Source organism: Mustela nivalis, assembly GCF_964662115.1.
Source record: "Mustela nivalis genome assembly, chromosome: X".
Lineage (NCBI taxonomy): Eukaryota > Metazoa > Chordata > Mammalia > Carnivora > Mustelidae > Mustela > Mustela nivalis.
In genome coordinates this window covers 41,150,227-41,177,806 of record NC_139040.1, presented here as the reverse complement: position 1 = coordinate 41,177,806, position 27,580 = coordinate 41,150,227, and the positions used below count along the sequence as shown (strand labels likewise).

The 27,580-nt window shown below is 36.1% G+C and overlaps 1 protein-coding gene across 3 annotated transcripts in view; it reads left to right on the top strand.

Annotated features, from left to right (window-relative positions):
* IL1RAPL2 (interleukin 1 receptor accessory protein like 2) overlaps positions 1–27,580 on the top strand; it is a 1,449,628-nt gene that overhangs the window by 1,398,064 nt on the left and 23,984 nt on the right. For all 3 annotated transcript variants that reach the window (XM_082717421.1, XM_082717422.1, XM_082717423.1), the window contains 2 exons: positions 5,419–5,548; positions 22,389–22,534. In XM_082717421.1, the coding sequence (XP_082573547.1) occupies positions 5,419–5,548; positions 22,389–22,534 (276 nt within the window). The remainder of the gene's footprint in view (positions 1–5,418; positions 5,549–22,388; positions 22,535–27,580) is intronic.

Sequence of the window (27,580 nt, the reverse complement as noted above, 5' to 3'; positions counted from 1 at the left end):
TGTATTTGAGACCTTTCTTGTTTCTTGAGAAATGCTTGTATTGCTATATATTTTCCTATCAGGCCTGCCTTTGCTGTGTTCCACAGAATTTGAATCGTTTTGTTTTTATTATCATTGTTTCCATGAATTTTTAAAATTCTTCTTTAATTTCCTGGCTGACCCATTCATTCTTTAGAAGGATGCTATTTAGTCTCCATGTATTTGGTTCTTTCCAAATTTTGTCTTGTGATTGAGTTCTAGCTTCAGAGCATTGTGGTCTGAAAATATTCAGGGAATAATCCCAATATTTGATACCTGATTTATGACCCAGGATGTGATCTATTCTGGAGAATTTTCCATGTGCACAAGAGAAGAATGTGTATTCTGTTGCTTTGGGATGGAATGCTCTGAATATATCTGCGATGGTCCTGTGTGTCATTTAAGGCCTTTATTTCCTTGTTGATCTTTTGCTTGGATGATCTGTCCATTTCAGTGAGAGGAGTGTTAAAGTCCCCTACTATTATTGTATTATTGTTGATGTGTTCCTTTGATTTTGTTATTAATTGATTTATATAGTTGGCTGCTCCCATGTTAGGGGTATAGATATTTAAAATTGTTAGATCTTTTTGTTAGATAGACGCTTTGAGTATGATATAGTATCCTTCCTCATCTCTTATTAGTCTTTGGCCTAAAATCTAACTTATCTGATATTAGAATTCCCACCCCAGCTTTCTTCTGATGTCCATTAACATGGTACATTGTTTTCCACCCCTTCACTTTAAATATGGAGGTGTCTTTGGGTCTAAAATGAGTTTCTTGTAGACAGCATATTGATGGGGTTTTTTGTTTGTTTGTTTGTTTGTTTATCCATTCTGATACCCTGTGTCTTTTAATTGGGGCAGTGAGCCCATTACATTCAGGGTAACTATTGAGAGATATGAATTTAGTGCCATTGCATTGCCTCTAAGTTGATTATTACTGTATATTGTCTCTGTTCCTTTCTGATCTACTACTTTTAGGCTCTCTCTTTGCTTAGAGAACCACTTTCAATATTTCCTATAGAGCTTGTTTGGTGTTTACAAATTTTTCCAGTTTTTGTTTGTCCTGGAAGTTTTTATCTCTCCTTCTATTTTCAATGATAGCCTAGCTGGATATAGTATTCTTGGCTGCATGTTTTTCCCATTTAGTGCTCTGAATACATAATGCCAGTTCTTTCAGGCCTTCCAGGTCTCTGTGTATAAGTCTGCTGCCAATCTAATATTTTTACCATTGTATGTACAGACTCTTTGTCCCAGGCTGCTTTCAGGGTTTTCTCTTTGTCACTAAGACTTGTAGGTTTTACTATTAGATGATGGGTTGTGGACTATTCTTATTGATTTTGAGGGGGGTTCTCTGTGCCTCCTATATTTTGATGCTTGTTCCCTTTGCCATATTAGAGAAATTCTCTACAATAATTCTCTCCAATATACCTCCCCTCTCTCTTTCTTCTTCTTCTGGAATCCCAATTATTTAATGTTGTTTCATCTCATGGTATCACTTACCTCTTGTATTCTCCCCTCATGGACCAGTAGTTGTTTGTCTCTCTTTTTCTCAGCTTCTTTATTCTCTGTCAGTTGGTCTTCTACATTAAAAATGTTAAAAGAGGGAAGAGTAAAAGTTAAAAAAAAATAGCATAAGAAAAATATAAAATAAAAAAAACTAACTTTGCAAGTCTAAAGAATCATGGGGAGAAAGCCATGAATTCCATGCTTTGCTTTCTCCTCCACTGGAATTCTGCTGTTCTCCTTGGTACGTGAACTTGGTCTTGGCTGGATTTCTTGCTGATCTTCTGGGTAAAGGGCCTGTTGTAGTGATTCTCAAGTGTCTTTGCCCAAGGTGGAATTGCACCACCCTTACCAGGGGTGGGCTAAGAATCCGCTCAGGTTCACTTTCAGGAGCTTTTGTTCCCTGAATGCTCTCTGTAGAGTTCCAGAGGACGGGAATGAAAATGGCGGCCTCCAAATCTCTGGCCAGGAGGAGCCAAGAACTCGGGGCCCCACTCCTCAGTGCAGCCTCAGAGAAAAACGCTCAATCACTCCCGTCTCCCTGGTCCCCAGCTATACTCTGAGCTCACCCAGCCTGTGACCAAACATCTCTGTCTTTGGCACACAGCCCCACCTGGAGTCTCCAAACACAGCAGATCCCTGCACTCTTCCAGGGGCATCTCCCCTGATCTTGTGGGGTCCCTTCTCAAAGTGCAGTTGTCTGTGCCACGGATCATAATTTAAGGGATCCCATTGAGAGCTCACTCCTCGGCTCCATCTCTGTAGCTGGCTTCCCCCTCTAATACCTGCAAGCCCTGCGACACTTAGACACCCCCAATCCTTCTGTGACCCCACAGGACCTGAGACCACACTGTCCCCACGTGGGTGTCACCCCAGCTTAGCCTCTGGAGAGATGTCCCTCAGTGGAGCAGACTTTTAAAAGTTCTGATTTTGTGCTCTGCTGCTCCACCACTTGCCAGAAACCAGCCCCACCCCCCGTGGTCTATCTTCCTGTCTCTTTGGAGTCACTCCTCTGCTGGTCCTACCTTTCAGAAAGTGGTAGATTTTCTGTTTCTAGAATTGCTGCTCTTCTTCTCTTCCATCTCCAGTTGGATTTGTAGGTGTTCAGAATGGTTTGATAAACTATCTAGCTGATCTCCTGCTGCATGATGTCATCTCAGCCTGCTACTTCTCTGCCATCTTGACTCCTCCCCCAGAGTCTGTCATTTTTGATAGACCACCTTAAGGAAGTCCCTTTTTGAACATTACTATCATTGTCTTTCTTCATTAAAATCAAACCAGACCTTAGCACCCACATGCTAGGAATTGCTACAAGGTTTTTTATTTGATATATTTTTCAACATAGCCTAAAAGAATAACAACCAGAATTTATGTGTTTAAATGTATATACTGGTAGTTTTAGCAAATGGGATTATTTATAGTTTTTTTGTCACAGTCTCTGGATTTTCTGCCATATGATTTGATGTCCAGTAATACCTTCAATTTCATGGAAATGAGCAGTAAGACACAGAAAAGACCCTATTTTCAAGTTTAGAGAACAAAGCATCTGCTTGGATAAATCACACCTACTTTAGAATCCAGGAGATATTTCTATAGCATGGATAAGAGTAGGCTGTTACCACATAGAAGTGCATAAAGGTAAAAAGGACATGAAATTGGCAGAGCCAAAATTAATACTTATCTATCCCATCATCCACATCAGACTATGCTTCACATTTAGCTTCTTGAAGACCAAGCTTCATAAGGAAAACACCACCATGCTAAATTTGGATGGGATTTTTGTGGGTTTGTTTTGTTGTTGTTGCTTTTTTTGTGGTGGTTGTTGGTGGTGGCGGTGTGTGTGTGGGGGGTGTGAGTGTGTGTGTGTGTGTGTGTGTGTGTGTGTGTGTGTGTTTTGGATAGGACTTTTGAATTCACCAAATACTTTTGTAAACACTGTTTGAGCTTCCCAAATATTACCATCCTAATTACATGTATAAAATTTAGTTTATAAAACATTAGGTAATCTGCCTGGTGCCAGATAATCTGCTTTTCATGATAGAACCAAAACCAGGATCCAAATCTCCTGTGCACATTCCCAGTAGACTACCTTTCATTTTATTGCATTTCATTTAAATAAGCTTATATCACAGAGCATATGTTCATAGCAACAATGAATAACCTTGTTTCAGATTTGTGTTAGATGTGTCAGATTTGTGTTAGATATATATGACAGACTACTGACACCAAAGGTTTTGAAATAACTGAATGACCCTAAAGGTCCACAGCATTTCATTTTGCTGAGATATAAATTTTCACTATAGAAAGATCAATATACAATTCACTTATTATGGTTAAGCCCACCCTATCATCCAGCTTGTTGTGAGGTTCTTTGAATTTCTACTTTGTCTTAATGTAGAACCTAACTCCCATTAAAATTGCTTCTTCATGAAATGGTCCTCAAAGAAAGCCATTAGCTAGTTATGGTAATTAAATAGAAAGTGGTCCCAGAAAGTAATTGTTCTTAGGCAATAGAAGTTTTAGATCAACTTAAGAATAGAACGGAAAATTTTTCTACAGCTCAGAGTGATTATGGGAACAAATCATGTACTTTACAAGGAAAAATATGATTTAAATTTCTTTATCTGGTGCTTCAATGAGGGCAAAAAATGCACATTATAGAGAAAAAGATAGGCTACATTATGACTTATGAATTGAGAATTCCTTTGTCAGAATTGTCTAGACTGTGTTCTTTACACTATTCTTTTCTTATTAATCTACTTTGCAAGAAGAAAATAAAATCAATGTCCGCAAAAAATAATGTCATATATTTGATGATAAAATTTTTAATTAAAACAAAGTTTTTAGCTATAATCACAAAGATGAATAATAAAAAATGCTGCCGTATTGCCTAGAATTGTTTAAATACTATAAATAACTCCAAGAATATAAAAGGCATGTTTAGACTGTTTTCCCTGCATGTAACTTTTTACAAATATTTTTTAAAAATTTTATTTATTTGTCAGAGAAAGAGAGACAGAGCACAAGCAGAGGGACCCAAAGGCAGAGGGAGAAGTAGGCTCCCTGCTGAGCAAGGAGCCCCACATGGGACTCCATTCCAGGATTCTGGTATCATGAATTGACCTGAAGGCAGACGCTCAACTGACTGAGCCACCCAGACACCCTATAAATATTTTTAGTTAAAAAGTATTTCTTTGATTTGCATTATTCAATTTTTCTTAGAATGACAATCCGAATAAACAAATTTTCCCAATACAATCTTAATAATAGTGGATAGTCTATTATTTTCTCACCAAGAAAAATTAACATTGCTTTGATTAACGTTAACTTCAAAGGAAAGTCCAAGTAATCAGTAATTTATAGTCTCAAAAAAGAAAAATAAAGGGGCGCTTTGGTGGCTCAGTCGTTAAGCAGCTCCCTTCGGCTCAGGTCATGATCCCAGGGTCCTGGAATCGAGTTCCACATTGGGCTCCTTGCTCAATGGGAAGCCTGCTTCTCCCTCTCCCACTCCCCCTGCTTGTGTTCCCTCTCTTGCTGTGCCTCTCTAGGTCAAATAAATAAGTAAAATCTTAAAAAAAGAAAAGAAAAAGAAAGGAGAATTCTTTCCATTTGATTTCTTCCTGTTAGTTCCTAGAAGGGAGGTAGTAAAAATAAGCAGTTCTTAAAACTGCTTATTTTTCTTTAATTTTTCATTTTAATAACATCTTAATTCTTAAATTTCCCAGAAGCTCTTGTGACTAATTTTTTTTTTCTTATATTCAGTGATAAGACGATTGGAAGAAGAGTTGAAAATTAGTCACTTCTGAGCTTTCATTTGGATGTTAAATAGTCTTTTTCTGTCTCCCAGTGATAACCAGGAGCCATTTATTCAGTTCCTTTTCTCTGTCATCCTCAGGTAAACCTCTGAACATCCCTTGCAAAGCATTCTTTGGATTCAGTGGAGAGTCCGGACCAATGATCTACTGGATGAAAGGGGAGAAGTTTATTGAAGAACTAGCAGGTCACATTAGAGAAGGTGAAATAAGGTACAGAACTTGAATTGGTTTTTTTTTTTTTTTGCTCTCTTTGGAGTTAAGAAATGCAACATCCTAGAAGAGCTTCTGCCTGGGATTTTAATTGCAACTCCAAATCATCCCATTTTCTAAAAACTGATCTGGTGGAAATAGTGAGGCTGACTTCCCTAAGAAATGCAAATGTGTAAGCTCCTTATAAGGAAGTATTCTGAGGTTCTAAAACTATACCATGGATTGTAATGACCCCCTCAAACCTGCTTAAGCAAATTCCTTTGAGTTTCCAAAGCTTAGGCCACTGTTACTCCATCCAGCCAGAACAAATATCTGTACTTTTTAGGGGACTCCTCAGACCACTGGGCAAATGCTTATTTACTCCCTAGAACAGACAGCTTCCATATGTCATAGGTGTAAACTATAGCGACAGTAGTAAGCTACTACTTGCCAAAATAACTGCTGACTCTTGCTGAATCGTGTTTATTTTTCCCAGTGTTCATCCTGAAAGTGACTTTCAAATTAGCATCACCCAACATCTTTTCACTCTCTTGTTACAGATACCTCCCTGGTACATAGACATCTATTCTATTGGTTTTCTCATCCTACTTAATACAATGTAATTTTACAAATAAAGAATAGGTCATTTTTCCTACCTTAGACTGTGAGTACGAAATTCCTACTATTATTTTCCTCACTCAGACTATGGGGTTGCCCTTTGATTTCAGATGTGGTGATATATAGTGTACATTTTTCATTCCAGTAAGAGTTAGGACCCTTCTACCTCCACCCCCCATTAAGAATCTTGTAGTGAAATCCAATCCAATATTTCAGTGCAACTAATGCTATAATGTACTCTTTCACTTTTTTTATTAAATACATAGCAGTGCAAAAGAAACAAGTTTACTTTATATTATTTTCTATGATTAAATATAATTTATTCTAACTACTGTGACAGTTTCTCTTCATGTGTCCACCCAGTAACTCCAACTCAGAAGATCATAATTTTGAGGATCCATGAACTGTCTGAGAGCCTATGCAAAATATTGACTATATGAGCTCATTTCTAGGAAAAAGTACATGAAAGGTACTTGAATTAGTCATTTGTCATTGGGGAAATGCAAATCATAACTCTATGATAACTCTTTATACTCACTAGGCTGGTTATAATCAGAAAGATTATAACTAGTGTAGGCTTGAATGTGGAGAAATTGAAATACTCAAACGCTGCTGGTAGGAGCGTAAAATGGTGGAGCCACTTTGGATAAGAGTCTGACAGTTCCTCAAATCATTAAGTGTATAGTTATCAGCAATTCTCCTAGGTATATAACCAAGAAAAATCAAAACATACATGCACACAAAAACTTGTACACAAGTGTTCATTGCAGCATTATTCATAATAGACAAAATGTAGAAATAACCTAAATGTCTATCAACTGATGAATGGATAAATAAAATGTGGTATATTCATACAATGAAATATTCAGTCATAAAAAAGAGTGAATAAAGTACTGATATACACTACAACATGGATGAACCTTGAAAACATACTCAGTGAATGAAGCCGGTAGGGGAAAAATACCCTACATATTATATGCTTTCATTTATATGAAATGTCTAGAATAGGCAAATCTATAAAGCCAGAATGTAGATTAGTGGTTGCTTAGGGCTGTAGGGATGGAGAAATATGGGTAAATACTTAAAGTTTACGGGTGATTTTTGTGGGGGGTGAGGTGGAAATAATATAACATAAATGCACTGTTTTTAAGTGTAAAATTTAGTGACATTTAGTTCATTCACAATGTTGTGCAACCACAACCTCTGTAATTCCAGAAAATTTTCATCACCCCAAAATCCTGTATCCATTAAATAGTCTGAATCTTCATTTTGAAGTGATAAAAATGTTACAAAACTGACTGAGGCCATTGTTGCACATATCTGAGAATACACTAAAAATTGTAAAGTGAATTGGACATTTTAAGTGGATGAATTACATGGTATGTAAATTATATCTTAAACCATTCAAAAAAACTTCCAGTCAATTGCCTGGCTCACAACAGATGTTCAGAAAAATAAACAATATACTATTTATAAATAATTCTTGGCTCTTAATTCCCATTTAAAGTTTTTTTTTAATTTTTAAATTTTTTTATTATGTTACATTGGTCACCATATGGTACATCATTAGTTTTTGATGTAGTCACATTTAAAGTTTATGTGTCCTAATTTCTAACAGTTTATTAGCAAATATAATTCAAGTTTTAAGATTTATGAAATTATGCAACTGAGTTTCTTTTAAATTATTTTAGAAGATACATATTTAGGATTATTCTCAATGTATTTTCCTATAAAAGACTTTATGGATTACTCTTCATTTTTTCAAAAAAGAAACTGATCCCCAAAGGACAAGTGGTAGGTACACAGCAAAATTTCTACTACCAAAAAGCTCAGAACTATGTTTAATGATAAAGGGTAGTAGTCACATGAACCCAAGATAATTATCTCTTTTGTGTATGACTGGACTATTCTAAATAAACAGATTTAATGGGGATATAATTGTCATACAGTAAACAGCACAAAATTTAAAGCATACAGTCTGTAAGGTTTGATATGTGTATACACCTATGAAACTATCACTATAATCAAAATAATGAACATAGAAGTTGCCCACAAGTTTCTCTTTTGTAATCCCTCCCTCCTGCCCTACTTCCACAACACTGATCTGTCTCTATAAATGTTGCATTCCCTAGAATTGTATATAAATATAATAATGCAGTATGTGCTTTTTATAGTCTGAATTATTTCAGTTAACACAATTATTTTGAGATTCATCCATCTTGTTAAATGTAACAATAGCTCATTCTTTTTATTGCTGAGTAGTATTCCATTATATGGATATAAACAGTCTGGTCACTTGTCGAAGGCTATTTGGGTTGTTTGCAGTTTAGGCGCTATTCCAGATAAAGCTGCTATGAACATTCAATTATGCACCTTTGCATGCCCATATATTTCCTTCTTGAGTAAATACCAAGACTTGGAGTGACTGAATTATAGTAAGTGTAGATTTAACTTTATTAGTTCATTGTTTAGCTCTTTTTTAAAAATAATTTTTAGAATAACTTAGATTTACAGAAAAATTGTGAAGATAAGGTCTTGGTTTGCTTGGGCTGTTATAGCAAAAATTCCACAGACTAAGTGGCTTAAACAACAAATATTTATTTCTTATGGTCCTTGAGACTGGAAATTCCAAGACCAAGGTGCCAGCTGATTTAGTGCTTGATGCGGGCCTACTTCCTCATTCATAGATGGTCATCTTCTTGCTATACCTTCACATGTCCTCACATGATGGAAAAGGTGAGAAAACTCTCCAGAGTTTCTTTTGTAAGGGCTCTAATCCCATTCATTAGGGCTCCTCTCTCATGAACTAATCACCTCCCCAAAAGCCCCACCTTTCAATGCCATCACACTGAAAGTTAAAATTTCAATATATGAATATTTGTTTGGGGAAGAGCTACAATTATTGAATCCACAGCAGATAGTATAGAGAGTTCCTACATACCCCATACTTAGTTTTCCCTGTTATTTTTCTTCAGTTTTCCCAGATTCATTGTTTATGCACCACACTCAGTGTTCCATGCAATAAGTGCCCTCCTTCATACCCACCACCAGGCTCACCTATCCCCCCATGCCCCTCCTCTCTAAAACCCCCAGTTTGTTTCTCAGAGTCCACAGTCTCTCATGGTTGGTCTCCCCCTCTGATTTCCCCCATTCACTTTTGCTTTCCTTCTACTAATGTCCTCTGTGTTATTCCTTATGCTCCAAAAGTAAGTGAAACCATATGATAAGTGACTTTCTCTGCTTGACCTATTTCACTCTTATTAATACCTTAAGTTACTATGGTACATTTATTACAATTAGTGAACCAAAATTGATATGTTATCATTTACTGAAGTCCATATTTTATTCAAATTTCATTAACTTTTTCCTACTGTTTTTTTCCCCTCTAGGATTATTTAACTTTTTAAGAATCTGCCAAACTATATTCCAAAGTGGTTATACCATTTTATAAAAGAAAAGCCAGGCACTACAGCCAGTCTCTAGCAGCAAATGGTTAGAATGGTGAGAGCCAAACCATACATATATGAAACTGTTCAGTAGTCTAAACTACTTTATTAGGTACAAATGAACCAACATTTAGTACCATAGAAAGTCAACATTTCAGGACTTGCAAAATGTCATTGTTGATTTGATTTTGTTACATCCTCTTTCTCCACTCTCCCCAACCCTCCCCACAGAAAAAGATACATACCTATATTTGCAGTGGAGGAAAGTAACATGGAACTTGTTTAGAAAATTTTATAAAAACCCTTCTAGTTAACTAGAGATATCCTCAGAGAAGTGTAAACAAAGAGGCAGGGATTCCTAGCCAAGATAAACACATAGTCAGCCATTTTGTAATATTAATTATATGATCTTGATCTATTTGAGAGATTGTGTGGGTGCAGGAATTCCTTCAGGATATAGCCATTTAAGCTAACATAGTAGTTACTTACTAGATTCTGTCTTCTAACCTTCAAAGCCAATGTTTTCAAAAGAAAATATATAGGATTTTTACACAGCATGGCAGATTGGAACAAATCTGGTAGTTTAATTTTAAAAAATGCTAATCATATCACTAGTTCAACCAAGAGAAGATCTGCATTCTTTCATAGCCCACACATTTTCCCTAAAGAGAACAGTTCTTATGGTAGAATGCTGAAGATGTTAAGTTGAGGATTCCTCTGGAAAGCATTTCTGGAAAGAAAATTTCCTTCTGGGTGCATGGCTCTCCCTCAGGGTATTGCATTTGCATGATATTTTAATTGAATAGTGGATCTTATGTTGTGCATGCATGTCAGGAAGTGCACCGCTGCATAGATCTAAGAAGTGGAGATGTAAATAAATTGCTCCCAAGCAGGTGACTTGTGGAGAACCTGCCACAGATGCACTGTATCTGGCAGGAGGATGGGCCACACTGCTTATGTTCTCAGTTTCCTGGGCAGTGGCTTGATCTTAGAAATACATGTTGCAACTTTTTTTCCTCTTACTATTGCCCCTGAAGAATAGAGAACTTCGGGGGAGGGGAGAACCTACTCAGGGAAAAAGCTTGGAGATTTACCAAAGGCTTAATGAAATTATGCCGCTCAGACTACAGTAAATGCAATTTCTGTACAAAGCAGTCCCCTTGCAGCTTGCTTGAGTAGCATATTTGATCAAATCCTGAGGAGGGTTTTGGAATTATCATTTGTTTGCTCTCTGGGTTACTCCCCCCCACCCCCAGTACTTTGACCACAGTGGCTTCTTCCATCTCCTGACTTGCAACCTATTGTCAAAGCACTCAGACTCCACTCTGAGCATACCAATTCTCCTTTATCGCCCTTTAGCAGATATCAGCATAGCCCCTCCCCCCACCCCCACCCAGTTCTCTGATGTTACCAAGAGACTGAACCTGAAGGAAATCTGAATCCAAATGTAGTATTCATTCACAACTGCCACCCTATCCCATACAACTGCATCCCAGATTTTCCAATGATCCCAGAAGATGTCATGTGTAGGCATATTAAAGGAAATTGGTATGTGTAGTTGCATAAGCTGCAATTGTGCAAGTTTAGGTTTTTTTTTCTTTTCCCTACCAGTTAAAAGTCAATACAACAAGCTGCTCTCTATAGGCTCTACCATGTCTATTCAGAGAAGTCAAATAATCATTGGGAAGAGACCCACTGGAAATCATCATTCGGGAAGGACATCCTAATTTCTATCCCTCTGTTAAAGGTTAATGGGAAAAGTTTGCAAAGTGGCCTAAGAGAGTTCATGAAATGGAGTAGTAGTCATTGGGTGTGAGGATTCTCAAAAGGGCAATCCAGTTCCATGTCTTTACAGAACTTCCTTTTAATTAATATTACCAGAGTCTTGAGAATTAAAAAACTAATAATAATTTGCTAGTGAGGTATGTATTCCACATTGCTAATAAAAAATGTCAGAGAAATTGAACTCATCCCATTAAACAGCAACAATAAAAATAGTTTCTAAGCTTGCCTGAAAGATTATTAATTGCATCTGATCGTAAAAGGACACTGCATGAATTTCAACGCAATTGCTTTGCCTGACTGGAGAGTAATTTTTTATTATAAATGTCACTTTAAAATCTTTCTATTAACATCTGATGTTTTTCCCCCCTTAGGCAATACCACAAAATGTTTACCAAATGTTGATAATTCTTGAGCTGAAAAACATATTCAATTTATCTTGAGGTTTTGCAAACAAGCTTCATAAAATGCAAATCATTTTATTTACTTTCAATTCCTGAAGGGATTGTCCATACAAGTTGTGTATGTACTTTGGTTTCAGTCTTACTTCCACCACTTTCTAGCCTTCTGTTTCCATCTCTTTACCTTAACATGCTTTCCTTGAATAAGTAAAATGCTCTTAACAAAGAAGGGAATGTGGTACAGGTATGAAAAGATTTTATTCTTGAAATAAAGTGAGCCTATATTAAAGACTCCAAGTAACCTTTCAATAACTAATCAATTAAAAAATACAGAGCTGTGAGTATGTAGTTTGTCCCCCAAGTATAAACTACTGAAGTCCTAGGCAGCCCAAGGCAAATGATATTCTCTGTTTTGGCAACTTTCCACCATAATTTTTCAGTGCCTTGAAACACCCCATCTACTCTGGCCATCCTCAGATTGAGCTAATACACAGAGACACACACACACACACACACACACACACAAAAACACACACATCATCTCTTCTTTCCTCCATTCTCAGCTCATCTCATTGGAAGAAGGAACACTGATCCATCAATTTGCCTTTGATTTAAATAAGTTTCATATCTTATGACCTATATGTGAATGTAGATTTTGTAAGTCATGAGTGGGCTTCAGTGGAAAAGTAAGCTTTATAAGACTTAGTTTTACCTAAGTCTTAATTGCCAGTTATCTGAAGGATGAATTTTGGAGGAGTGATGACTCTACCCTTCACATTCTAGTTCCATAGTGAATCTTAGCCTTGACCTATGCTTATATTTAAAGCCTACCTAACACATACTTGTGTCTCTTTTTTTTACTGCGCAGACTCCAGACGTCCAATATCAAATATAAAATAAACTACTTTGGACAAGTATCTATAATTATCAAATAATAATGATAATAATAATAAATCATCTTCATGCTTTTTAACTCCACACTAAAGTGCAAAAGCATTTTGGCATCCTTAATTACATTGGGATTTTCATGATAGCCATCTGAGATAAATAGTATCAGTTTATTTTATAGAATTAAAAAAATGGGTTTAGAGACTGGCAAGAGCTGTCCTGGGGCATTTTGCTCACAGTTCCAGTGAAACTAGACTAAATTCATCAAAACATAACTATTAGTGATCCTCAGTTGCCCAGAATGGCTTGTTGTACTCCACATTTAGGATGTAGAGTCAAAACCTGCCTGGGACTCAAAGAGTGAAAATCAGTCTGGACTGAGAATAAGCAGCCCTGCTATCAATCAAGAGCAGACTGATAAAGCCAGCTGCAAAGTTAACAGAAACACTGTTTCTCCCAAGGTCATGCAGAAACTGTAAATGCCATAATAACTCCCACCTCCTTTGAGTGACTACTGCTTTCTTACTGGTGATGTCTCAGACCTACTTTGCTATTTTCATATATTACAGCGAATACCCTATTGCTAAGCAATCCTTGCCTCAAGACAGTTTTCACCACCTAGTCAATCCTATCTTCTCTCAATCCAGCCTTAAAGATCCCAACCCATCCAGAATTTATCAGGGGTTCCCTAGACTCTACTCGGAATCTTTCAGTGGAAATCCAAACATTACAAAAGATGCTTTCTTCCTGCCTTCATTTGAGGAATGACCCACAGTTACTTTGAAGTGTCCCATCCTTAATGCATTCATTCAATAAATCTGATTTTGTCAGACTATGGGTTTGATCCTGGTCGCTAATAAGGCTTTAACAGGTACTTTAAAAATGACATTAACGAAAGAATTTGTTTTAAAAACATACTCCTATTCTTGATATTCTCAATCATCATTCCTTGGCAATGATTACTCATACTCATAATAATAACAACCCAGAGACAGTGCAAGATACCCAGACATCACAAAAGGGTTCAATTTGGTTTAAGGGGTGATTTAGGATGAAAAGTAATCGGGATTAGATACTTTATTTTATTTTATGTATTTTATTTTATTTTGGAAGAATCAAATCTCTTCACTTTATTTCATGCCAGATTTTAAAAAAATTTCTGGCTTTGTTGAGGTATAAATATAAAAATTGTGTGTATTTAATTTATACAACATAATGTTTTGGTATATGTATACATTGTGAATCAAGCCAAACCATAATCAAGCTAATTAACTTATCTACCACCATGAATAGTTACAATTTTTTGTGTGTTTATGGTGAAAGCACTTGAGATTTACTCTCCCAGCACATCTCAAATATACAGTACATTTATTACTAACTATAGTCATCATGCTGTACATTAGGTCTCTAGAATTGATTCCTTATATAACTGAATTACCAGCATTTACCTATTTCTTCCTCCAGCTCCTGAAAACCATCATTTATTCTATTGCTATGAGTTTGGCATTTTTAGATTCCACGTATAAGTGATATCATATCTTATAATATATTTCATTTTCTGACTTATTTCACTTTGCAAAATATTCTTCAGGCTCCCTTATGTTGTTGCAAATGGCAAGATTTCCTTATTTTTTAAGACAGAATAATATTTTATTGTATATGTAAACAACATTTTTTAAACCATTATTCCATTGATGGACACAGGTTATTTCCATATCTTGGCTATTATATAATGCTTCAATGAACATGAGAGTGAAAATATCTGAGATTTTCCTTTGCATATATACCCAGAAGTGGAATTGCTGGGTCATATGGTAATTCTATTTTTATTTTTTGAGGAATATCTGGATTGTTGTCCACAGCAACAGACAGTATACAGGTTTACCTTTTATCCATATCCTGGTTAACAATTTTTACCTTTTGTCTTTCTGATAATAGCCATTCTAATAGGTGGAAGATGATATCTCATTGTGATTTTGATTTGCATTTCCCTGATGATAGTGAATTTGAGCAACTTTCTATATACCTATTGGCCGTTTATAGGTCTTCTTTGGAGAAATATTTATTCAGGTCCTTTGCCCACTTTTAATAAGGTTATTTGTTTTGTTTTGTTTTTATATTGAGTTCTAAGAGTTCCTTATATGTTTTGGATTTTAACCCCTTATCAGATACATAGTTTGCAAATATTTTCTCCTATTCCTTAAGTTACCTTTCCTCTCTTTATTTTTCTTTATTTTTCTTTTTTCTTCCAGAGAAAGAGTGGCAGATGGGGGGAGGCCAGAAGAGGAAAGAAGGGAGGGATAGAGATTTTTAAGCAGGCTCCACGCGCAGTGCATAGCCCAACATGGGGCTCGATCTCACAACCATAAGATCATGACCTAAGCTGAAATCAAGAGTTAGATGCTTAACTAACTGAGCTACTCAGGCGCCCCTTCCACTCTCTTTTTTGATAGAAATATGATTGACATACATTAAATTAGTTTCAAATGTACAACATAATGATTTTATATTTGTATATATTGCAAAATGATCACCACAAGAAGTCTAGATACATTTGTCGCCACACATAGTTACAGATTTTTCTTATAATGAGCAATTTTAAGATTTATGCTACTAACAACTTTCAAATGTATAATGCAGTACTGATAACTATGGTTGTAGTGCTGTACAATTCATCCCCATCATTTATGTATTTTGTAATTGGAAATTTGTATCTTTTAATTCCCTTCACTCATTTTGCCCACACTTCAATCCCGTGCCTCTCCACCAAATTGGTGTTTGTATCTACGAGCTTGTGGGTTTTTCCTCTTTTTTTAGATTCCACATGTAAGTGAGACCATATGGTATTTTAGCTTTTTAGTTTGGTGCATTTATGATTCTTTTTTGTTTCTTTTGCTTTTCTTGCCCATGCTTTTGGTATCATATATTTAAAAAATCATTGCCTAAATCAATGTCAGAAAATTTTCCCTATGTTTTCTTCTAGTAGTTTTATGGTTTCAGATTTTATGTTTGTATTTAATCCTTTTTGGATTGATTTTTGTATACAATATGAGATAAGGGTCCAGTTTTATTCTTCTATATGTAGATATAAAGTTTTTCCAATACTACTTACTGAAGAGACCATCCTTTCCCCACTGCGTACAGGATTTCTGAAGATCTGTTGACTATAGGTTGTGGATTTATTTCTCGGTGCTCTATACGGTTTTGTCTGTATATCTATTTTTATACTAAATCATACTGTTTTGGTAACTGTAGCTTTATGATATAATTTGAAATAAGGAAGTGTGATCCCTCCAGCTTTGTTCTTACTGTTCAAGATTGTTTTAGCTATTTGGGGTCTTTCATGGTTCTGTATATCTTAAGGTACTTTTACTATTTCTATAAAAGAATGCCATTAGGATTTTGATAAGGGTTACAACTGAATCTATAGATCACTCTGGATTGTTTATACATTTTAGCAATATTAATTCTTCCAGTATATGAACACAGGATGTCTTTCCATTTATCTGTGCTTTCTTTAATTTCTTTCATCAACATTTTATAATTTTCACTATACACATTCATTCACCTCTTTGGTTAAGTTTATTCCTAAGTACTTTATTATTTTTGTTGCCAATGGATGGCATTATTTTCTTAATTTTCTTTTTGTGGCTGCTCTGGTTTTAATTGAGCATTTTATGGGCTTTTATTTTCTCTTCTCTCTTAGCATATCAGCTGTACTCTTAAAAAATTTTAGTGGTAGGCCTACAGTTTGCAATATACAACTAATCTAAATTCACTTATAAATAATACTATACTTATTCACATGTAGTGCAAGTACCTTGTAACTGTCATTAATTTCACTTATCCATAAACTATGATCACCAATTATATCAATTGTATTGTTTTTCACATTTTAACTTTGTTAAAAATTATTCACAAATATAATTGTGTTGTTTAAAGTGTACAAGTGATGATATGATATACATATATCTTGTAGAATGATTACCAGATCAAGAAAATTAACACATCCATCAGCTCACACAGTTAACATAATTAACTCTTTTTTTTAATGTGGTAAGAAAGTCTAAGATCTACTCTCAGCTACTTTCACATATGCAATACCATATTATTAAGTATAGTCCCCACCATGCTATATAATAGATCCTTAGAACTTGTTTTTCCTATAACAGTTATTATTGTTCTAAGCAAACTGTGACATGTTAGATAAATCATGAATAGAAGAAATAAAATACTTTATCTTCATTTATTTCTTCTTTAATACTTCTTTCATTATATAGATCCAAATTTCTGACCTATATCATTTTCAGTTTTTCTGAAGAACTTTTATTTGACACAGAGAGAGATCACAGGTAGGCAGAGAGGAGGAAGCAGGCTCCCTGCTGAGCAGAGAGCCTGATTCAGGGCTTGATCCCAGGACCCTGAGATCATGACCTGAGCCAAAGGCAGAGGCTTTAGCCCACTGAGCCACCCAGGCACCCCTTTCTGAAGAACTTTTAACACTGCTTGCAAGACAGGTTTACTGGCAAAAGTTCTCTCAGTTTTTATTTGTCTGAGAAACTCTATTTCTTCTTCACATTTGATGAATAATTTAGATAGATACAGAATTTTAGGTCGGTGTTTTTTTTTTTTTCAACACTTTTAATATTTCACTCTACTTGCTTGCATGGTTTCTAAAGATAAATCTGATATCTATCTTATTCTTGTTCTTGTATAGGTACTTTTATTTCCTCTGGATCATTTCAAAATTTTCTCTTTGTTTTGATTCCTTGCAGTAAGAATATGATATATCAAGGTGTCCATTTTTAGTATTCATTTTTAGTATTCTCTGAGCTTCCTATAATCTGTGGTTTGGAGTCTTTCATTAACTTTGGAAAATTCTCAACTCTAATACTTTATATATTTCTAATTATTCCTTTCTTCTCATTTTGGTATTTGAATTACATGTATCTTGCTCTTTTTGTAATTATTCTTTGGGAATTTCATATTTTATTCCATTTTTCAGAACTTTTCCTCTTTACATTTTAGTTTAAGAGATTTCTATCAATATATCTTCAAGATCACCAACTTTTTTATACCTCTGTCCAGTCTACTGATGACCCCATGAAAAGCATCTCTATTTCTATTACTGTTACTGTGCTTTTATTTCTAGCATTTTCTTTTGATTCTTTCTTAGAGTTTCCATCTCTCTGTTTATATTACCCATCTACTGATATATATTGTTCATTTTTCCCATTGGATTCCTTAACTTATTAAACATAGTTATTTTGCATTCCCAGTTTGATCATTCCAAAATATCTGCCATATCTGAATATGGTTCTGATGTGTGCTCTGTCCCTTCAGACTGTGTTCTTTGGGTTTTTGTTTCTTTGGGTTTTTTTGGTGGGGGGGCAGTGTTAGGCTTTTTTCTTTTTTTCACTTTTCAACTTTTTTTTTTGGTAGCTTTTTGTTGTTTTTGAAAACCACATATTATGTATCAGGTAAGAGGAACTGAGGTAAATGTTTTTAGTGTGAGATTTTATGTTTATGTTATTAGGCTGGGTTTAGTGTTTGCTATAGTTGTAGGTGTAAGAGGCTAAAACATCCTATAATGTACTCATTTATGTCTCCACTGTTTTCTTTGTGTTTTCCTAGAGACTGCTTCTTTTTTTTTTAAAGATTTTATTTATTTATTTGAGAGAGAGAGAGCATGAGAGTAGGGAGGTCAGGAGGAGAAGCAGACTCCCTGCCGAGCAGGGAGCTCAATGTGGGACTAGATCCTGGGACTCCAGGATCATGACCTGAGCCAAAGGCAGTTGCTCAACCAACTGAACCACCCAGGTGCCCAAGACTGCTTCTTAAATAGGGTCTGAGCTTTGCAGTTCTTTCAACTGAAAGCCCTTGTTATCATACAGGAGCCTGATTGATGTGGTGGTAAGCATTCTGTAATCCTATGATAAAGTCTCAGTCTTTTAGTGAGCCTGTGCCTCTGAACTATGACCTTCACAACTGCTTCTCAGCCTTCTTTCTCTTTTTAAGTGATACAGGAAAGTTTGAGGGGGCTGGAGTTGGGTATTGTATTTCCTTTCCCTCAGGAAGGTTGGGTTTGGTAAAATCCAAGTAGTTTAGGCTCTGATAAAAGAGTTTCCTTTCAGTGCAGGTCTTTACTAAAGAAGAAGGGAGTGCTTTGGGATTATTTCAAGATAGTTGCTTTTTAAAATTCCCCTGACAGAGCATAGGGAAGCTTTTCTGTGATCTTCACCCTAAGACCCTGGTAGGGCTCCTAGAATCAAACCTCCTGAAAATGTGGAGTACCCCCAAAGATTGTATCTAATGGAGTTTTTAAACTCTCAGGTTAGTGTGTACTGGCCTTACACTGACTTATTAGTTATAGTTTGTTTCTATCTGTACTGGCTCCTGCTCCTTGGTTTCTGCTCCCAATATAATGTGATTCTCAGTATTGGCCTGTCTCAAACTTTGCGGGCAGGAGTTTGCCCTGTGATGTCCACTCTTTGATGGATTTAAGAATTGTTATTTTTAATTTTCTTCAACTGTTTTTCTTATTGTAAGGATGAGAGTGACAACTTGCAAGCTTTTTTAGTACTAGTTTTTAAGAATAGGTCTTGACTAAATTAGTTTTTAAGACTAGGTCTTGACTAAATAAAACTTTTGAAGATGGTGATTTCCATCACCTGAATTTATTATTTTCTTTTTTTTTCTGGTGTTTGCTATTGCATATAACTTGCCTTCAGTGCTAATCCTTGGAATAAAGAGAGTGGATCTTAAGCAAGCTCTGCACCCATCATGGAGCCCAATGCAGGGCTCAATCTTATGACGCTGAGATTAAGACCTGAGCTGAAATAAAAAGCCAGGCACTTAACTGACTGAGCCACCCAGGTACCCCAGGGACCTGGTCTTCTAATGTTTATATTTATCTTACACCACATGTCTAGGCCAGAGCAAAGCACTTCATCAGGAACTGACAAAGAATCATTGGTAGATTGTTATATATCAATATTTGCTAAGAAATTATGATTGCTCTACTGAGTGATTTGTAGATATAAACATCAGCTGACTCTAACTCCCAAAAAGCAAGTCACTTCTACATATTCAAGAGCTGATAAGATACCTCATATATATTAATAGATGGACGACGGATCGTTTTTCAATTCCTCCCTTCAGATTCTTTCTGCAGCCTGTGAAGAGCTGTTTTTGGAAACTGCATTAGAAATGAAAAGGGAAAGTCTTGGTCTGGAAGGACAGGATCAACTTTCGGCCTCATGCCTGGCAGAGGCTGTGACTGCCCTAGAGATGAAGCTTTAAATCAAACTTAATCTGTGGTGCTTAAGCAGCTCCTGGCACTAAAGGGGGTTCTTCCATAGCAGGTTCCATGAAACTAAAAGAATTGAGTGTATTGCGATTTACCCAAAGCAGGGAGAAAATGGAGAAAGTAAAATTTAATATAAACCATAAAGATGGCAAATTCCCATTTTTCCCTTGGTTAGATATATGTTGAGAGAAGAAAACTACAACTTTGTCAAGGAAGAAAATAGAAAGACTACCAATAAAATGGGTTAAGAAAATTCTTACATTTGTCTAAATCAGTGATGGTACATAAGTGTAAAGGGCAGGAGACTTACTCAAGTTACAAATGCCAGTATTATCTACTCTCAGATATGTGTATCATTGGGAGGGTACAGAAACAGGGTTAATTTTAAAAGCATGTCTATTTGGAATATAATCTGGGCTTCAGATTTCAGTGTGGGAGACTTAAATTCTAAGAACTCTCCTCCACCAACCCAACTTTAAGCCTTCTTTCTCTCAAAGGGGAACCAGAAGAGATTAAGCCAACAAAATTTTAAATATCTATAAATATCAATGTAAATATTTTTGTAAGAGCCAAATGTAAACAATTTTTTGATAATGAAATATTAATGTCTAATAACATTCCTTTGTAAATGTACAATGCTATTTACTTTTTAAATTGCTTTAACCCATTTTACCCTCCCAACAAAGTTGAGTAGGGTATTTTTCCCAACTTAAAGGTGAGTTAAATTAAGGCAGTATTGACTTAATTACTTTGTAAGGATGGATCCAGCTTAAACTTGTAAATTGGAGGCCTGTATTTAGAACCCAGTTTTCTCTAAGCATAGTTGTCTTCTCCAAACTTCTGCTAAATGTCCTTAAATCAGAGCATTCTTTCCTGCATTCATAACCAGGTGTCAAAAAGGATATGAGAATTAACTTCCCCAGAGCTCCAGTTTTCTATCTTGCTAATACATGTATTTAAGAACCTCACTCCCGAGGTCCCTGGGTGGCTCAATCACTTATGCATCCAACTGGACCATGGGTCCTGGGGTGGAGCCCTGACTCAGATTCCATGCTCAGGGGGAAGCTGCTTGGAGATCCTCTCTCTCCCTCACCCTTTGCCCCTCCCCCTGCTCTCTCTCTCTCAAATAAAAGAAATCTTAACAAAAAAGAAACAGCCCAGAACTTAATGGCATGATTGCTAGCACGTAGAATTGCAAGGGGTGCCTGGGTGGCTCATTCAGTTAAGAGTCTGCCTTGGGCCCAGTATATGATCTCAGGGTCCTGGGAACCGGTCCTGAATTGGGTTCCCTGCTCAGCGGGTAGGGGTAGTCTGCTCCTCCCCCTCTCTCTGCCCCTCCCCCAATCCCCCCACTCATGCTTTCTCTTGCTCTCATTTTTTCTCAAATAAATAAATTATATATATATAATATATAATTATAAATATAATTATAAAAAGTTATATATATATAATATATATACATATATAAATATATATGTATATATTTATATATATGTATATATAAATATATACACATATATATATATATTTTTTTTAAAGAAGGAAACAGAAAAGTCAGCAGGTACCCACTTTCACCTCATTCAAGAGGCAGCTGGTCGTTGGTGACACTATCTCTCTGAAGAAATGGGAACCACACATAGGAAAGGTTCCTGGCAACTCAGTTCCTCTGTAAAGAACACCTATTCCTGGCCATTAAGGCCCTTTGTAACTTCACTTGAGAAAACAAAAGCAGGACTATGAGAAAATGTCACATAGGGCAGGGTTTTCCATATGAGGAAAGGAGAAAGAAAAACAGGGATCAGTGTCTGGAAAAGGCAAGGCATGGCAGGGCACTAGCATCATTAGTAGGTTAGGGCACAGAGCACATGCCTGCATTGGACAAATGCAAGAGGAAAATGAACAGACTTCTCTCATGGATATTTGGGGATAGAAGGCTACTAAACATTTTCAGTTTACTTTTTACAAGATAACCATTTTCAAGTCTCGTTTCTTTATCTTCTTATGCCCTGTTATCAAAACTCAAACTTCTAACACAAACACTACACCTATCGATTTTTTTCCCTTTATGGCATGGTGCAAAAATCTAATTTGTTTTCGTACATTCAGCTTAGAACATGGAGCCCAATGTTTCCTCATTTTTGCCACATAAATCATGTTGGCTTCATTTGCCAAAGCCTACTGGCATGGTAATATTTCTTTTTGCTGAATGAATTCCTCAGTTGTTTCATTTTCCATCTGATCTTCACATCAAGAGTCACTTTTTGTGTTTTCTTATTGAAGGCTCCATACATTCCACCCAGTTAAGATTCTCCATGCCCACTGGAGACCTTGTGAACTACATAATCATTTATATGTTTGCATGGCTGCTCTCTCCCCAAGTTAAACCAGTTCAACCAAGAATACTGTCTTTATTTCAGGCTCCTCAAAGAGCATCTTGGAGAAAAAGAAGTGGAATTGACACTCATCTTTGATTCAGTGGTGGAGGCCGACCTGGCAAATTATACCTGCCATGTGGAAAACCGAAATGGACGGAAACATGCCAGTGTTCTGCTGCGTAAAAAGGGTATTTATTTTTATAAGTATTACTATGGTTTGTTTAGCTTCCAAGTAACTATTGAAGTTAAGTATGCTTCCTGGCCTTATTTTATCATGAGGCATGAACATTAAACATTTTGTCTTTTTAAGGAAAAATATCTTTTTTGCTATGGATATTCACATAAAATACCTATAATCTTCTATCCATTAGGAAGTAGATAAAAAATGAAATAGTTATGTATTAAATTTAGTGAGATAAAATGTACCTTGGTTATAAGTGTTATATAAAATTTGATAGGTATTAACATTTAAATTTTTCTCTGTGCTTCACCATTTCATATTCTTAAATGAGAAACTGGGGATTTTATTATTGGATAAGAAACAAAGTCACTTTTTTATTCCCTGGCTAAAATATAAATAAAAATAGTGAAGAGATATCATAATATTCTTGTAATTGTTATAATAAAGATTATAAACAATATTTCATGATATGATCTGGTGGTGTTAAGAGGCCTCTGAGAGGTGCATATCCTTTAAAATATTTTGACACTTATGGAAATCTCTCTCTAAATTTGGTTCCAGACAGGGTGGAAATTGCATATAATGAACAAGGAAAAGAAACTAAATTTACAGATAAAGGAGATAAAAGCAGGTATAGGAACAATAATCCCAGCAGCTGGAGCTGCTTCTGAGATTGGCTCTTACCCTGCCACAACTCTTGATTACTGCAAAAAGCTAAATAGTTCTGTATTTGTGTATCTGGCAAAGGTTTTCTAAATGTAACAGAACAAATGTTCTCAATCAGTGTTCTTGTTGTCTAGGCTATAGAGCAATAGAATAGATTCAGTCAACAAGGTCACTAGTTGTACCTCTTAACCAAGATAGAGTTTCTATTTTCCAGCTAACCCTAATACTTGACCTTGACCAGCCATTCTAGGGAAAGCAGGAAAATGTCATTATTCTGAAAATAATGCTTTTATCTATCTAGTACCATTTCTTACTCAGATGGATTTGATTCCATCTTAAAATAATGGATTTTTTAAATATAAAGGAACCTAATATGGAACGTGAAATCAAGAGACTCTGGTTGAAGAGATCCTGTTTCCACCACTGATTCAACTACTCGCTTCAGCAGTACTAACTTGTCTGATAAAGCATCCTGAACCTCAATTTTCTTATCTGTAAAACATGGATAATAATATCTACCTTGTAGAGACATTTTGAGGCTCAAATGATAATGATGTAGTGTGAAATATGCCACACTCAGTGTTTGCTATTATGCAGAACTTGGATAACTTCTCCTGTGCACTAGGCAACCGCATAATCCACCTACATAAAGGGCAGACGTTCATCATGTCCAGATACCTTATAGCAAAGATCACTTTGTTCCTGCTCATTCCAGTCTTATTTTAGGCTCAGAGATCATCCAAGCCAAGGTCTGTAGTACCTCTGTATCTTCAACAACTTGGGCAATATCTGACCACTAATAGGCACTTAGAACCCATCTGGTTAATGAATGTTATCTTTTATTATTGAAGATTATGTATAGCAAGTATTGTGCTAAGTACTAGGTAATAGAGTGATGAATAAGATAGACATCCTCAAGGCTGTGTGGGCCATGGGGCTTATAATCTTCAGAGTAGTGAGAGTGCAAAGAAAGACAAACTTTAAGCAAAAAATTGCCCAACAAATACATAGTGTTCTTGCTATGAGGAAAAATAATGGTGGTGGTGGGTTTCCTATCACTCAGTCAGCAGAGATAGGAATAGCCTTGAGTTTAAAAACAAATCCATTTCTCTTTAATAAGGAAAGCAACCACTAGCAACACTTAAAATTTCTAATAATCTGACAGTAGAAACCAAAGCACAATGTATAACTGCTACTTCCTTCTGCAAGGAAACGTGTCTAAAGCATGCATAACTGAGAATATTAATTCCCCTCTTTCTCATCTCCAAATATCAGAGTGCTGCAGGATTCAGGTCCCCTCCTCTCACTCCCTAGATGATTTCATTCCATCTCCATCTCATGAGCTTACTTACATATATGCTGACAACTCCCGAATTTATATCTGTAGCCTGCCTAATCTTGCTAAACTCTAGAGTCATATTCTTTTTTTTTAAAGGTTTTATTTATTTATTTGAGGGAGAATGAGTGAGAGAGAACATGAGAAAGGAGGAGGTCAGAGGGAGAAGCAGACTCCCCAAGGAGCTGGGAGCCCGATGTGGGACTCGATCCTGGAAGTCCAGGATCATGACCTGAGCCGAAGGCAGTTGCTCAACCAACTGAGCCACACAGGCGCCCCCAGAGTTATATTCTTAACTGCTTATTCAACAACTGTTCAAAAACTCCACTAGTAGACATATCTAGTAGGCATATCAATATTCCCTTGTCCCAAATAAGAATTCTGATTTTTCCTTCCTGTAAACCTGGTCCTTCAGTTGCCTTCTCTATCTCCATCATCATCCTTCCAGTTGCTCAGGCCAAAATCCCGAGAGTCAGACTAGTCCTCCAGCAAATCCCATGGCTTTGTTTTCAAAATATGTCCAGATTCTGATGACTTTCCTCACCTTAATTGTTACCACCCTAGTCTGAAACATCAACATCAGTTGTTTGGCTCATGGCAGTGGCCTCCTAATGGTCTTCCCTCTTCTTCCTTGTCCCCTTATCGTCTATTCTCATAACAGTAGCCAGAATGATCCTTTTAATATGTAAGTCAGATCATATTCCTTTAATCAGAGCCCTCCAATTATAGACCCTCTCTCTTACACTCAGAATGAAATCCCAAATCTATGCCATGGCCTACAATGCATAACATAATCTATTGTGATATCTGATCTCATTTTCTACTACAATCTGCCTATCTGTCTTAAGTAGCACAAACACTAGCTTCCTTTCTATTTCTTGCGCTCACCAAGCACAGTCCTGGCTGATGGTCTTTGCCTTTGCTATTTCCAGGGCCTGGAACACTCTTCTCCCCATTGTTCTGATGATTCACTTACTCTTTTCATATAAGTCTCGGCTTAAATATTACCTATTTAATACCTTTCCCTGGCCACACTATATAAAGTAATACTACACAACACTCCCTTTGTTTTTGCTTTTTGTTTTGTTCTCTGTTATTTAGAATTTTGAAATTGTAATACAGTTTTTTTAAGATTTTATTTATTTATTTGACACAGAGAGGGAGATCACAAGTAGGCAGAGAGGCAGGCAGAGAGGGGGAGGCAGACTCCCTGCCAAGCAGGGAGCCCAGTGTGGGGCTTGACCCCAGGACCTTGAGATCATGACTTGAGCTGAAGGCAGAAACTTAACGACTGAGCCCCCCAGTCACCCCTGTAATACAGTTTAAATCAGTGTGCCAGGTCCATTTCATCTCCTTCACTGCAAGATCTGGGGGCAGGGACTGCTTCATTTTCTCAGCCTACTCTTTGTGATAACCAAGATATCAAGATATCTGCACTTTCTCTGTTTAAAAATTTTTAACTTTACTGAGGTGAAATTGACAAAATTGTAAGATATTTAAAGTAACAACATGGTGATTTGATATACATATACACTGTGAATGGGTATCCCTTCTTGAATTAATTAACACATCCATTACTGCACCTATATACTTTGTTCTTCTTCTCCTTTTTATTTATTTATTTATTTATTTATTTATTTATTGGATGGAAACATGTAAGTTCACCCTCTTAACAAATTTCAATTATACAATACTATGTTATCAACTATAATCACCATTTTATACATTAGATCTTCAGATCTTATTCATTTTACAACTAAAAGTTTGTACACTTTTACCAGTTTCTCCCTATTTCCTCCCATATTCCAAGCCCCTGACAATCATTTTTTCACTCTTTTTCTATGACTTCAGGGTTTTTTTTTTTAGACACAGATAAATATATAAGTGATAACATGCAGTATAATATTTACCTTTCTCTCTCTGGCTTACGTTACTTAACAGAATTCCCTCCAGTTTCATCCATGTTTTAATAAATGAAAAGATTTTCTTCTTTTTCAAGGTGAAATAATATTAAATATATATATATGTGTGTTGTATTTTCTTGATCTAATCATTTAATGAACTATCCATCACTTTCTTTTTTTCTCTTGCTTGGCTTTATTTCTGTTTATTGTATTTATTATGTATTTGTTTTCTTCTTTTTTATTTATTTAAATCCAATTAGCCAAGATATAATATATCATTAGTTTCTGATGTAGTGTTCAGTGATTCATCAGTTGCTTATAACACCCAGTGCTAATCACATCATATGCCCTTCTTAATGCCCATCATGGAGATGTGTTGGGGGATGTGGTATTTTTTTGCTTATCTCTCCTGCCTCACAACAATATAAACTCCATGAGAACAGGGACTTTTCCCACCTTATTTAGGCTATATCCTTAGGCATAGAATATAGTAGGTGCTCAAAAGTATTTGTTTGGTGAAAATCCTTCTTTTAGAGGGCCAGAGCAATAGGCCAGAAATAGGTAATAGGGATTGGTAAAGACAGGATGTACCTGTGATTTTCTCTTGACTAGTGTCTGCCTTGGGCTACCTAAATGCATTTCTGTTTTTAAAGAAATTCAGTTTCCAGATTGGGGATTGAAAACTTAAATACCTCAGGGGCCAGGCAGATAGTGAACTTTTTTTTTTTTTTTAAGAGGCTGGATATTATGGGGAAAGAAGCACAGGGGCTAGAGAAAACATGCTTCACCTTAAAGGGGCAATCACTACTCTTTTCGAGAAGATTATTGCCATGCTTGTTGAAATGTAAACCCAGAAATATGAGAACTTTTGAATTTTCAAGTTAAGTTGAAACACTAAGCATGCAATCTTTTGATTTTTAAATATTAGCATTCATGCTTTGGAAATATTATATAGAACAATAAAACCTTTGGGGGGAACATGGTATACCAATGTGCACTTTCTGTTTTAAGTAGCAGTTAAATTTTTTGCTTTGCAAAAGGATGCAGTTCATCTTCCCTTATTCCATTTTCTTTAGGAGCGCTCAACAATATGGTAGAGTTCCAGAAAAGAGTGAGAAGCCTTATGGCTCTGCTCCAATGTTTTTAA